Source organism: Branchiostoma floridae, chromosome 1 (genome assembly GCF_000003815.2).
Source record: "Branchiostoma floridae strain S238N-H82 chromosome 1, Bfl_VNyyK, whole genome shotgun sequence".
In the NCBI taxonomy this organism is placed as follows: Eukaryota; Metazoa; Chordata; class Leptocardii; order Amphioxiformes; family Branchiostomatidae; genus Branchiostoma; species Branchiostoma floridae.
The window spans coordinates 25,789,882-25,803,746 of NC_049979.1; the positions used below are offsets into that span (position 1 = coordinate 25,789,882).

At 41.8% G+C, this 13,865-nt stretch overlaps 2 protein-coding genes across 2 annotated transcripts in view; one reads left to right on the forward strand and one right to left on the reverse strand.

Annotated features, from left to right (window-relative positions):
• The first annotated feature begins 461 nt into the window (after positions 1–461).
• On the forward strand, positions 462–8,639 carry LOC118418248 (protein phosphatase 1 regulatory subunit 27-like). Its single transcript, XM_035824125.1, has 2 exons — positions 462–904; positions 8,525–8,639. Exons 1-2 carry the CDS (start codon positions 462–464, stop codon positions 8,637–8,639), a joined length of 558 nt encoding a protein of 185 aa, XP_035680018.1.
• A 1,272-nt stretch (positions 8,640–9,911) lies between these two features.
• Positions 9,912–13,865, reverse strand: part of LOC118418333 (peripherin-2-like) — a 9,318-nt gene continuing 5,364 nt past the window's right edge. Inside the window, exons 5-6 of the mRNA XM_035824242.1 lie at positions 13,028–13,277; positions 9,912–10,828 (exon numbers count right to left, since the gene is read on the reverse strand). Coding sequence (XP_035680135.1) covers positions 10,463–10,828; positions 13,028–13,277 — 616 coding nt within the window. The 3' untranslated portion in view covers positions 9,912–10,462. The remainder of the gene's footprint in view (positions 10,829–13,027; positions 13,278–13,865) is intronic.

A 13,865-nucleotide genomic window follows, 5' to 3' on the forward strand; every position in this document is an offset into this window, starting at 1 on the left:
CGCTACGTTTCTGCTTATGAAACACCACTGGTTGGTCCCCGATGTTGACCATTGGTGTAGCATAGTCCATAATAACAACAACACGGGTGGATAGGTTTACCAAAACAGGTTTAACCCACCACCCCTGTCCTCAAGAGGCCTTGGGGCGGCTCAGCGCAAATAAACACCCCTCTGTACACCCCGCCAGACAATTACCAGTTGACGTCACGAGCGGCGTGCAAACCGGGAAACTTCTGGCCTTCCGCGGCGGCACACACACACAACTGGCTTCACTCCAACATGTTGGACGGTGGCTTGCACGAGTGAAACGACATTTTGTTGCTCTTAGTGCGTCCTGATTGACTTGCAGCTGCTTTTGGGATGCCAAGCTGTTGGACCTGGGATCGATTCGGGAGGCCTTACGTTGGGGTTGAGCCCTGAAATGACGTGAAGACTGGGGGTTTGTTAAGAGGCAACCAGCGATGACCTACCCTATGGAAGGGAGAAAAATCGCCTTCCCTTTGGACGTGGTTCTCCACTCGGTCGTGCACGAGGGCGACGCCGCCGAACTTGGCCGGATTCTTACGTTCCGGCGGAACACCGTGGACGTGGACGCCACCACGCACACGGGGCTGACGGCGGTACACCTGGCGGTGTTACAACACGACGTGGACTGCGTCAAGGTGTTGTTAAGCCACGGTGCGGACTGTAACATCCAGGACTCGAATGGATACACCCCTCTTCACACGGCCGCTGCCGCAGGGTTCGTCGACGTTGTCGGCTTGTTGTTGTTGCACGGGGCCGACCTGTCCTTGCAAACCATCGAGGGGGACCTCCCTGCAGACCTGGCCGCAGACCACAACATGGCACGGTTATTGGACGACGAGTTACGAGCCCAAGTTCAACGAGAACTTCTCATACAAAGGTACTGGCTTTGGGACAAAGTGCTCTCTTGGAAAGACTACACATGGACACGCTTGCAGACATGGGGCCAAGCGACATTACAGCTTGTAGGGAATGTCGCACTAAACGTTATACGAGGCTATCGTAGAGCTTCGGTAACAGATCGTAGGGCTTTGGGCACTGACCCCGCTACGTCACGACGGGGCAGCTTCGAACGGTTTTACCAACTCAAAGGGGAGTTTGTCGAACTAAACGCCGGCTGTAAGCGGAGGAAAATAAGCAAAGATTGGAATCCGAGATAGTCTTCACTCGCCATTGTGTTTAGGAAGATTCGGTCCAAACATTCAAACAAAAGAGGCAGTAGTTACTCTTATTGTCCACCCTTAGGGTATGCTACACCTGCAAAACATATTTGACAGGAACAATGGTGTTAAAGTGACCGCGTAGGTCTTTTCCTCAGGGCTTGTCAAATACTCCAGCCTAAATGGTGTACCGACAACAATTGTATGTGCGTGACCCTGGAAGGCTTCTCAGTGTGCAATTTCACCTCTTGGCGACCTTCTGAATGACCACCTTTGACCACAAGTACCGCCTTGAATGGGCTACGATTACAGGGGAAGGTAAAATACAGCCCCCGTACGAGGTATGTACGTGCGTTGAACAACACAACATCGGCGGCAACAAGCCCCTCAAGTATTATTGCACTCCTTGTAAGTCGCTATATAGTGTACGGCTGTGGAATATATCATGGCAATTTACAGTGCACGTACTAGTATTAAGCGCTATCACTTGTTGTGAGTGGATACCCTACAGGGTACTCGCACTATCTTCGTTTTGCACAAGCCGACGAGCAATTTATTGCAGATCCCGCCAGATATTAGATTCCCATATTTCATTAGAACTCCCAGGAGTGCTCAATGGGAAACATGCATCTGACTCAAGTGGGAATTTAGTGACGCATTCGTGTGACCCGATTTAAAGATAGGAGAATATTCAACGAAAACAGTGGATTTTGTAAGAGCCCTCTCTCTCTCTCTATCTTTGTCATATTGTTTTTTTTTACTCGCAATACAAATCATTTTATGTTGATGAATTTTTAGCCATCTCTTTTCGAAGATAATCTGAAGTTTAAGAAATTATGAGCATGCTAAAAAAACGTTGTATCCTTCCTGTCATGAACGTTTGCGTCCGCTGAGTTAGTTTACGTCGGCCCAAATTGCTTTTCCAGCGGTGCTGTTCCTTGTAAGGCCACAGTAAGTAAAATTTATGGATGACATCAGCGCCTGATTTCAGAAAAAAAAACAAGAATTTTTTTCTTCTGCAGGGATGGTCAACATGACGATAAAGTACCAAAATGAGCAAATATGTTGTATTGTAGCCTAATAATTGTACTTGTAGAGGTGACACTTGCAAGGTACCCAGGGCTGTAGTTGTAGAAATGAAACTTATTGGATAGTTGTAAAAGTGACACCAATATGGAAGCTATGAGTGTGGTTACGCGGACTTTGTTTGTGATGCCAGTCTAACACACTAGTGTCACTTTTACCACACCAGTACATATCTTGAATACAGGAATGAATGCCGTCTTGGCTCTGATACCATGTTTTGTCCCTTTAATTCTTGTTAAAACATTCATCACAACTTTATGGTGCCTATTTTTGAAAATGTAGCCATCTTGTTTCTTTTCACCCATCTTGTTTTTTTTTCGCCCTATCGCACTATTTTTGCAGTCTGCAGAGGATGTCATCCATGAAAATTACTTGCTGTGGCCTTAGTTGTGATTACGGATTGCATGTTTATTGCATGAATATCCATCCCATGCTTAATAATAACGCATTGACTAAACACCGAAACTCAGGCCACTACTGATAATAAATTGTGCTCGCAGTGATATGATATACCATGTATGATACGATGGAAATGAAGGTCAGTAATATAAAATATTTAAAACACGAGGCTCTACTCCTAGTGTCGTTTTTCTGCAATGTTTTAGTTCCATACTATACCAGACGACAAGAAAACGCCCGAACAACTCAATACAATCCGATAAAAAAACGGCTCAACAAGTTCTTCATGGTTTTCATTTCTAGAGGGATATGCACCAAAATGATCTAAATTGTCTCTTGTGTGCGTTATCGTTAACGCTAAGTTGCAGCAAAGCCATTGACAAGCGGACTCCATCCCTGAATTGTGTTTTAGATTGCCTGTCAGCATTTGTTTATTGGTTTGAGTGTTCAGCACACACAGCAAGGGCCAAGTACCCTGTGGCTATTACATACGAGTATATCACAATAGCTATCCGTGCTGACATAACAATTGACAATTGGAAATGGAATTTGACATGAACAGGATTATAAAACAGTAATTCAACAAAAGTTATCCATGATATCCCTATAAGATCAATCAATAAATGAATACATATTTTTATGTTTTCCTTGGTAGGGAATACATATCGTTTTTTGCTGGTGTGTTCTTTTTCTTTCTTCTTCTGTCAGTAGCCAATCAGAGCTTAGGTTAGATACTATCTGTTGTTGCAAATTGACGAGCCTAATGATGACCTGGTCCCAAAACAAGTAAAAATTTCCTGTTTATTTTTACTCGCCAAAATAGTATTGTGTGTTCATAGCTTGACAAAAGGCTACTGGGGAAAAATTCTGCATTTTCGCAAAAATGTTTCCTTTCTATTTTTGTTTCAGTGTGTCATTTTGTCGTCAGATTTGTACTTTATTTGCTTTTCTTTCTGTAACGAACTTTCCCGCCCTTATGTAAATGTCCCCAATGGGACACATCTCTTGTACAAAATGGCGATCACTTGTAGTTTCTCGTATAGAAAACGACCTTGAGGTGGCTTCCACCTCCTGACAGTGCTTTTAAATTGTGCCACTAGAGTAACATTAAAAGCACCCATACCTCTCACTCAAATATATATATCATTACAGTATTAAGGCTGGGCATTTTGAATTATGAAAAAATTATGATTGAACTTCATGATTGAAGCATTGACGTATTTTGTAAACACCTGACATGCATGGATACAAATACAACAGCTGCCTGTCATTCTTATCATATGAATTTATCCATCATCCCATCCTTTCTGACACCAGATTTTTTTTACGTCTTTGTTCAAAATTAGCCCTACCGATATCCAAAAACACACAACCTTGTTGGAAATTCGCTGGATGTAACGTTAGTTCACCTTTATCCGTGGGCTAACCTATATCCGTTGTATTTAAAAATATGTTATTTTGGGATCGTCAAGTCGAAAGACGGTAGTTTCACATTGCAATATTTTGAAAACGTTACAATTTAACCTGAAATCCCAAGATACATAGTCTTTTAAATGCAACGGAAATAGGTTACACCACGGATAAAGGTGACCTAACGTTACGTGCTGGGAGAAGACTCCAACCTTTAACAATATCAAAAGGTAGACTTCTGGTTACAAGTGTAGAATTCTGGAAGTTCGTCTATACAATTTGGCACAACTTTAGAAGCAACACAATCAGGTCATTTTCCAAAGCTAGCGCATCCATATTATGAGGAGGTGTTATATATTTTCCTCAGGCGTCAAAGGAAAGTAAATCCGCTGTCTTGGACCGTGCGAATGATTTATTTCATAGTCCACAGCAAGTAAATTTTATGGATGACATCAACGCGCTCATTAATTTTCGCCTGTTTTCAGAAAAAAAAACAATAATTTTTTTCCTCTTTGGGGATGGTCAGATAGACAAAAATAGGCAAACATGTTTTTTTTTGTGTGTGTTGTAGCCCAATATATACTTGTAGAAGTGACACTAAGGAGGTAGCCATGAGTGTAGTTGTAGAAGTGAAACTTGTAAAAGTACAAATGTACCACCAATATGGAAGCCATGCATGTAAATGCCAGCTTCGCAAGTGATACCAGTGTACGACACTAGTATGAATTTCACTACACTAGTTCACTTCTTTAATACATGAATGCCTTGTTAGTTGTGATTCCACATTTTGTCACTTCAAATCTTGTTATGACGTTTATGGTGTCTATTTATCATTATTTATTAATTTAGCAACCTTGTTTATTTTTTAACCATTTTTTTTCGCGCTATCTCATTATTTTTGCATAGGATGTCATCCATAGAATTTACTTGATTTGGCCTTATCGCAAACGGCTTACGATTTGAACCTCTGTTGTTGAAAAACTTCGTATTATTTCTGAAGATCGCGAGGGTCACCCACACCATAACTCTAGAACACAGTCAATGCCGTCTCAAAACATTCTTAGCATAGTTGACACTGGTCCTATGACGTACTTTCTTCGTCAGGCATTGACAGGGAGGTGGAAACAAAGGGCCAAGAAACAATACACAAAGCACGGACGTAAAGGAATGAGGTTTTACAGGCACAAAAACTGACAAGTCACAAATAATTTCTGACTCAAACTAGTGCAGTAATGTTGATCAACATGTCAGTCCTATGTGTACAGATTCCTTGGAAGGAAAACGGAGAAGGAAAAAAAGATGGATGGTAATAATATGTGGTGTTTTGTTGAGCCTGGAATGGCCAGGCCTACAAATTCCCAATGTATGATGTCATAACTACGTATATCATAAATATACAAGTCAAATTTATAAGCCCACGTCAAAAACGTTGAAGTCACGTGATTGCAAACGCCTATAGAGGGACTCCAAAGTTGACGCGTGCGCCCAGACCCAACGGTGAGAGACTGAAATAAAAACATGGCACTTAACTATTGAAAACCCTTTCTTGATGAGATATTATGTGAAATTTGGGCCGTTTAGGGGTAGATGTGATAGGAAAGATTCTTTACTTGTTGAACCAGTTGTAAAAAATGACATACTAGTATCTCCATCTTATGAGATATACAGTGGAATCATCGCCAAATAGCTTCATATAGTAAGGTTCTTTTGGCACAACCAAGGATTAACTTACGTCCAACGTTTCGATGTCTATCAGACACCATCATCAGGGTAGAATGACTGGAAACTACTTCTTGCTACTACTAGTTATAGCCGATGTAGGTGGCGCTGCAGCAGTAAGAATGCCGTCCCAAACGTGGCTCAGCTTGTATCCCCCCTCGTCTCTGTTCATGACTGGAGCTGATTTTTTTATTCACCTACATCGGCTATAAGTAGCAGCAAGAAGTAGTTTCCAGTCATTCTACCCTGAAACGTTGGACGTAAGGACTTGGTTGTGCCAAAAGAACCTGACTATATGTGTACGAGGGGTGATCAATAAGTCCTCGGCCTCACCAACAAATAACAAGCTTTACCGAGAAATAATAAGCTCAGCTCAGATTTCGAAGCATAAATGTCAAGTATAAAGTCTTATATAAATTTGTACCAAAATTCAAATCATTGTGATCATTACTTTGCAGGCGACACCCAGTAACGTTAGGTGAGGGAGAAGGAAAAAAACGTGGACAATTGACCTGACCTGAGTGTGCGGGTCAATTTGCGCTGCTGGAAGTTAGAAACCCAATTCTTTTTGCTTGAAATAGGTAGAGAATCATTATCAAACATTTTGACAATGTCTTTTGTTAATTTACGGCATGGGGAACTTGACCCACACATGTCTGATCACAATTCACACCACTTTTTTCTCGCCACTTACCTTCTAATTTAGAAAAAACGAATGCCTGGAAAGTAATGACTCCAATGATTTGAAATTTGGAGGATATTGATAAAAGACTTCATACTATAAAGTTTCGCCTGAAAATCTGAGTTGTGCTTGTTATTTGTTGGTGAGGCCGAGGACTTATTGATCACCCCTCGTATATGTATAATTGCCAACCCGATGAAGTTATTTTCGGACGCCAAATAGCTGTTTTGAACCTACAAGAACAATGCAAGGTATTTGATGGGGTGTGGTGTGTGTGTGTGTGTGGGGGGGGGGGGGGGTGCAGACAGTCATATGCATATAGAATGTATTTTATGAGAGTTGAAAAAGCAGGTTAGCATTTGAGGGTACGTATTTGTCGTTGGAAGTTTTGATCTTTGAGGTAATACATGAGCCTTTTCCTACGCTTTCCAATAGCACCACATGCATTACCTGCATTGCCATTATAACTGGCCGAAGTCTACACAGTTCCACCATAGGCAAGTGCGCGAAGGAACGCACCTGTGCCGATTAACATTTCTAGGCACACAAAAGTGTAGAATTGCGTGGTGAATAAATGTTGACTTAGGTGGTTAAGTCGCCTCTGTGCTTTCAATCTCTGCTTTCAACCACCCTGCTACTTGGCTGGCATCCGGAATGAGTATTAACTGAAGGGAAAATTTTGAGCAGAAAGTGACAAAGTTCAACCTAACAAAGTAATCTGCAGATCGATTACATTCACCACTATACAGAATTACGTATTGAATGATAGATTTGAGAAAAGTACCATAATGAATTGATAGCAATGGGTCGAGGATAATCCTTGAGGGACACCGGATATGGAATGTGTAGAATTCACCAAGCGCACAGTGTCATTTTTAAAATTTGGCATGGTTCCTTTATTATTTGCTTGAAATCAATGTCATGAGAAACCTTGTACACCGCAGTTTAAATATGTAAAATGGTGAAAAAAAACATCTCATGGCTTTTCCATTTTACCTCCCCAGCTGGCTACTTTGCATAACGATTTAGACATATCACCATGCGCACGGTCTGCATCGTATGTGCCAGCCTTTGTGCCCATTTAGGGATTAACAGATGAAGAGTATCAAATACGTTCCACAAATCCCACAACTCAAACGATTTATTGATCTGCAACAAAGATGGCTGAGTTTTAAAGGCAGGATAAGATTTATGATTCAGGGAAAGTCGTAGGAGGTGGTTTGATCTTATTGTTAATGTATATGCAGCAGCGGTTGGGATCGTGGGGAGAATAGTCGGTGGCTTTGAGCGTCGTTTCACTGGTAGAGTATGCCCACAGAGCCAGCGACAGGGGTGTGTGGAAGGCTGTTACTGGATGTCACTATGGCCATATATAATCCCCAATCCCCAGGTATGGGGATGGGACTAGGTATAAAAAGTAAAGTAACGCGCTCCACTCTCTCTTATAGAGCATCTGTCCAGAAGATGAGAGCACATTCGATGTTCTGTGTAACTCTTACAGAACTGACAGTCAAGAAAAACCTACGGCTGGACTTACGTACAATATTAATACACTTATCACTGTCTCAAGATTACAGTCATTTTTCTGTCAGTTGCCGTGCGATGTGACCGGCCAAGCCCGTGCACGTTGTTTCCTACTAAGGCCACAGCAAGTAAATTCCATGGATGACATCCTCTTAAGACTTCAAATTAAATGCGAAAGGGTGATAAGAACAAGATGGTTAAAAAAGACAAGATGGTTTGATTTTCATTAACGTTGTAACAAGAATTGAACCACAAAACGTGGTATCACAGCCAACAAGTCTTTTATTTCTGCATTCAAGAGGTGCACAAAGCGTCACTAGTTTGGTAGACCGGATTCAATTAGCAAGTTTACAACTACAACCACTTTTACTATTGAACTAGTCCCGGAGGTAAAAATATAATATATTTCAATATCCATGAAAAAGTGGAAAACCAATGAGCGTGTTGATGTCATCCATCAAATTTACTTACTGTGACCTAAATATGAAATTTTTTAACTCTAAATTCGTAATTATCCCAGTAATCACCAACCGCTGTCAGACCGTGACAAGCCTACAGGGACCATGCGGCACTTGGAACATATTTCTACACCAATTACGTGGATCGTTACCTCGCAGAAACTGATGGGCAGTTGAGGACCAATTACAAGGGTCGTAACGGCGTCGGTGGTCAAAAATACTGTAGTGATAACGCGGGAAACATGCAAATTGATGTCACGTCCTATTTGAAACGCTGTCATCATCCTCCTTCAAACAACTCATTCAGGATTTAAAAAAAAAATGACAGCTGACAAGTGTACGCCATCTGAGGAACCCAGCTCACCATCATACTGAGAATACGAAGCAAAAATGTGACAAATCGTGACTAAAAAAAACAAAAAAAAAGTGTAATCGGCAGCTTTGTTTCAAACCAAACGTCTGGTACACTGAGACTATAGCTAAGGACAGTGCAATGACGAACGCTGTGGGGTGTGGAGATGCGGGAAATTAAATTGATAAAGCTGTTGTTGTCTATGGCGATGGGGTCACACTAGATTGATATCACCCAGACCCTCCCCTAACCGTCCTGTTCGCTACGGCTACAGCAAGTGAATTTTGTGGATGACATCAGCCTGATTTTTCGCCTGGTGTGCCCTCCAGACATGGTCAACATTACGAGGGGGTACCAAAATGGGAGAATATATCATGCAGTTAGCCTTGCTTGTACTTATAGAAGTGACACTAGTGAGAAACATGTAGTCATGACTGCAGTTGTTAACTTAGGAAATACTAGTCCACTGTTGTGTCACTTTGTGTAACTCTTGAATACAGAAATGAAAGACTTGTTGGATTTGAGACCACGCTTCAAGCCTTGTTTAATACAACGTTTATGGTGTCTGTCTTGAAAATCCTGATATTCTTGTGTTGTTTCGCACTCTGTCACTAAATCTGGAGTCTGCAAAGATTTCAGCCATAAGATTTATTTAAGCCTAACCTTCCACCATTGGAACAGGGCAATGATTGTTTTTGCAGCCCTTGAATATCTGAAGGGTAAACCACATAGGTTGATTAATTTCGCTGCGTTTGATTGGTCGTCGTCGTGGCATTCTATCAACCAGGACAGCCTTGTATACAAGACAAGGTCACCACTGACACATCGGTTTCACGATTTAATCAACATTTTGAGACAGATACATGATGGGTGAGTTCCCATGGGTTCTCGGGACAGGCAAGGTTTCGCTCGCTAGGGTCGAGACTTGCAGTTCTGTCGTAAACTGCAAGGTGGCGTCTCCAGATGGGCTGGAAGCGACTGCATCCTCATTTCCTTTTTTTGCCTGCGACAGAAACATACGTAGATTTCCGTATTCGTGACAATAGCAAGCCATCTATCAAACAGCACTTATCTATACGAGAAAATACGCAATACAATTGATGTAATTCTTTTGCAGTCTATTATCCTTTTTCAAAGTACCCTTTCAGTCCATCTCGTGATATCACCATTCACAGTAGTTCCTGTGTAATATGTTCAGAACAAACGGTAACCCTTGAAACCATTGCTTTACATGAGTACGAATATGTTCTTATTCATTTGTATTGTAAGGCCATGCTGATTTGATTATATGGATGACACCCTCTGGGAACCCCAAAACTGGTGCGAGCGTGCGAATAAAAACAAGTTTGGCCAAAAAAAGTTGCATTCGATATGAAATCTAAGTGGTCAGGAAGGTGGAACAGATGACTAAACATGGTGAGTACGGTCTTGTTCTTTCACATATTCTTCTTTGACTCTGGAATTTTCTTTAGCATTCTATGAACTTAGCATCCGTTATCCGATCTTTTTCCAAATTCATAGCTGCTTTAAATGATACGATTTACAGTATTGTTTTTGGAAACAGACACATATTAATGTGTGCGTGAATGTCATCCATATAATCAAATCAACATGGCCTAAGTACGGACTCGCAATGACATTAGATTTGTTATGGTGGTGGCGGTGGGGGCGGTGGGGCCGGGGCGGCCGGGGCTTGTTCTGCGTCCGGTTCGTTTTCAAAACTGCTATCCGAAGGGTCAAGTGTCCACTCAAGTGGCTCCTCATCGGGGACCTGGTCGTAATCCGGCTCGGGGGGAACTGGCTTCTTCTTGTTCTTACCGAATTTCCCCGTGATCTTACCAAATTTCTTCGTTTTCTTCGATTTCTGCTGTTTGCCGCCGCCCCCGCCTTCCGTGTCTTTGTCTTTTTTGGCGGGTGAGGCGAAGATGTGGCCCTTTGAGTCTCCTTCAGGATCTGAAGGGTCGATGCTTCCGATGGCCGTCTGTAGGTACCTGACTCCAAAGGTCACGGCCAGCTGAGGGCGGGAAAATAGTGATAGAAACAACAGTGACGTCACCAAAATAATAGTAAAGTACAGACAAACCTGTGTTAGCGGCCACCTTTGCATAGCAGCCACCTGGCCCTAGTGGCCACTTTTTGTCGGTCCCTTGGATTCGTAATGATTAAGAAATAGGCTTAGCGGCCACCTGTCCAACACGGCCACACGATTTCCGGTCCCGTTGATACAGAAACACTGCCTTTGGCAACCATACTGCAGCCTTATGTCACCCTGCACCGAGTTTGAAATTGTAGTTTGCGAGGATTTGGAGTTCCTGACAGGGTCATTTTGGTGGTAGCAGAAGGTATGCATGCCTTGAGCATTAAAGTGCAAGTCTTTGTCGGTGAATTTACCGATCGAGACAATGTTACTTGGTGAGAAAGATAGGTGGGAACTGAAATCATGTGTTGCTTGCTCATGGTCAATTGATCAACATTTTCTCTATAGTGGCCACCTGTTTATAGCGGCCATATTTCTCCAGTCCCTTGTGTGGCCGGTATAGACAGGTTTGACTGTATATTGCAAATTCTTGCCCGTGGGCTAATTGCAGGTGGCATGAGAGATTCAAACAGTGTAAAAACAATATCACAAGTGTCTTGTCTAAAACTAGTAAAAGCTAACTCTAGATCCTGGGTTATTGGGTTCGACTCCTTTTTTAAAAAAATGAAGACGAAAGATCCCACCTTTTCTATTATGTGGGTTTTGTGATGTTGTGTGGGTTTTGTGATGTTAGAAGGAGAATTGATTTCTTTTTGTTAGTGAATGTGAAGAAGTTTGGGTGGAATTTGGTGGCCTCTTCAAACAGCTCTTTCCTTTCGTGATCGTAGAAAGAGCAGTTTGACATAAAATGTGTTCCGTCTTCCACCACGTTTGACGTGCATTATTTGCACGTTCTTTCACACACGGGTAGAATAATCTGTGAAAGGGGCGCAGTCACGTGACGATGACGTCATTGAATCTCCTTAATGTTTCTCCAGGTCATAACGTTGCTACAAACCAAAATAAAAACTCTCAGATGCTTTGCATTCATTTTTATCATCAACAAACCGATTCACAGCACCTTCCATCTGCTCCTCCTAGCCTCTTGTAGCCTATGTAGCCTAAGCCTACATTAATGCTGTTTTTATAGATTCCAAAGACATGTATAGCCTATTGTAGCCTAGTAGCCCACATTTGCTTCTCATTACTTAGATTTCGACCTCTGACCTCCCATAGATATGTTACTTACTTTTAAGCTTCCGTAGTATTTTATTTCTCATCTCTCTAATACCATTTGTACATACCGTCTTATCTAAATTTGTCTTGTACCACTGTAAGTTTATGTTATTTGTAGACCTATGTTATCAGCTGTGCTGCCTATAGGTCTGTGTAATGTACTCGTCGCATTTTGAATAAATGAATAAATAAGATAAATAAAATAAAAATGAATCAGCTTCATAAATTGTATACTAGTATAGAAACAGGCAGGTCCGAGACATGCTTAGTCCTAGTCTCGTTATCTCGCGAGACTAGGTCACTCCGTGAACAAGATGTGCTGCTGCTAGACATCGAACATTTGAAGGTACGTGTTTATGCCTTTCAAAAGTGTCACTGAAGAATATTTTATTCACTTGATTCATACGTGACGGATGAACGAAAGCTATACAGCTGACGAAAGGTTTTGCTTATTTTGCCAAAGCAAATTAAAAATGAATTTCACTTTCATTTCTCGACCGAGGCAAGAAGAAAAAGATGTACATCAGATTTCAAGAGACTCGATTGATGCTACAGACAGATTTTTAGATGTAACAACTACCACAATGCGAAAATGGGCAATATAGAATCATATTGCTTTGTTATTAGCAAAAAATACCGAAACTAGAGTTCCACGACCTCATACCTTTGCCAAATGATCTTAACCTTTACAACTGGTGTATCAAATGTGTTGTCATTAATTATGGAAATATGGTCCTCGTTTGCATAAACTATATCAGCTAATAATCTCCTCTGCCCAAATAAGAGTTGTGCAATATTCTTCATTCAGTAGAAGCCAATTAATTGCACAACAGATTAACGCAAGAGGTGCGGTCCAGCTAGATAACTTCGCATTATTGCACAAGCCGGGTGATTGGCAAATAGGCCGTGCAATTAAGCGTCTTCTACTGTATCTTCTTCTTACGTTGAAATACGGCTTACCTGAAAGACCCAGATTACCATGATGGTTCCCCCGACAGTCTCCAGAACCTGTCCGCCGAAATAGTTCATGAGCGCCTCCTTGCAGCCCGTCTGATAAATGATGTGTTTCTGAGCTCCTTCGTACTTGAAGTTGTAGTGTGTGCCTGCCGCGGCACCGGTGAGGCCGTGGTGGATACACGGGCGATTGTAGCGCATGTTGCAACAGCTAAATGGAACGTCAGAGGTCAAATATCGTCCATCGCTCATTTTCCTGAGGCAAAACAAAGGCAAAGAAAGACCTAAGGCATAAAGACAATAGTCTTGGATGCTGTAAAGCAAATAACGGAATGAAGAAGGTAGACTATTTTGGTAAGTTACAACCATGAAGCAAAATTTACTGTCACTATAACAGATAATAGCATTTTTTTAATTTGAAAGGCTTATTTTGATATACAGTTAAACTATCAAGTAACCACGAAGGTTTCACAAATAAGACATGAAAGCAAAGATTGATTGCATGATGCTATAGAAAAAAACACAAGTACAACATTGTAAAAATCAGCAGTGACGGGCCACATTGACTGTGAAGGGGCCAAGGGCATAGACAGAGAAGACAACCCCAGTGATGAAACAGGACGAGGGGGGATACGAACGTGCACGTTTAGAATTATGTTCTCGGTACAAAAGCGCCACCTACATCAGCTACATATAGCTAGCGGCGAGGAGACATCTCAGTCAGAAGCTCTGAGGAGATGTCTGACGGACCCCGAAACGTAAGCAAGGTGAGCGACATTACTGGATGTGTAAAAGAAAACTCCCAAATATGTTCCACCAACCTGATTACATCACTGAAAAAATG

What these genes read in the sequence shown, in the direction of transcription:
- LOC118418248 (XM_035824125.1), top strand. Translation starts at nt 462, where the DNA reads ATGACCTACCCTATGGAAGGGAGAAAAATCGCCTTCCCTTTGGACGTG. An exon ending in CGAGAACTTCTCATACAAAG is followed by an intron (nt 905 to 8,524) that starts GTACTGGCTTTG and finishes TAATTATCCCAG; the next exon opens with TAATCACCAACCGCTGTCAG.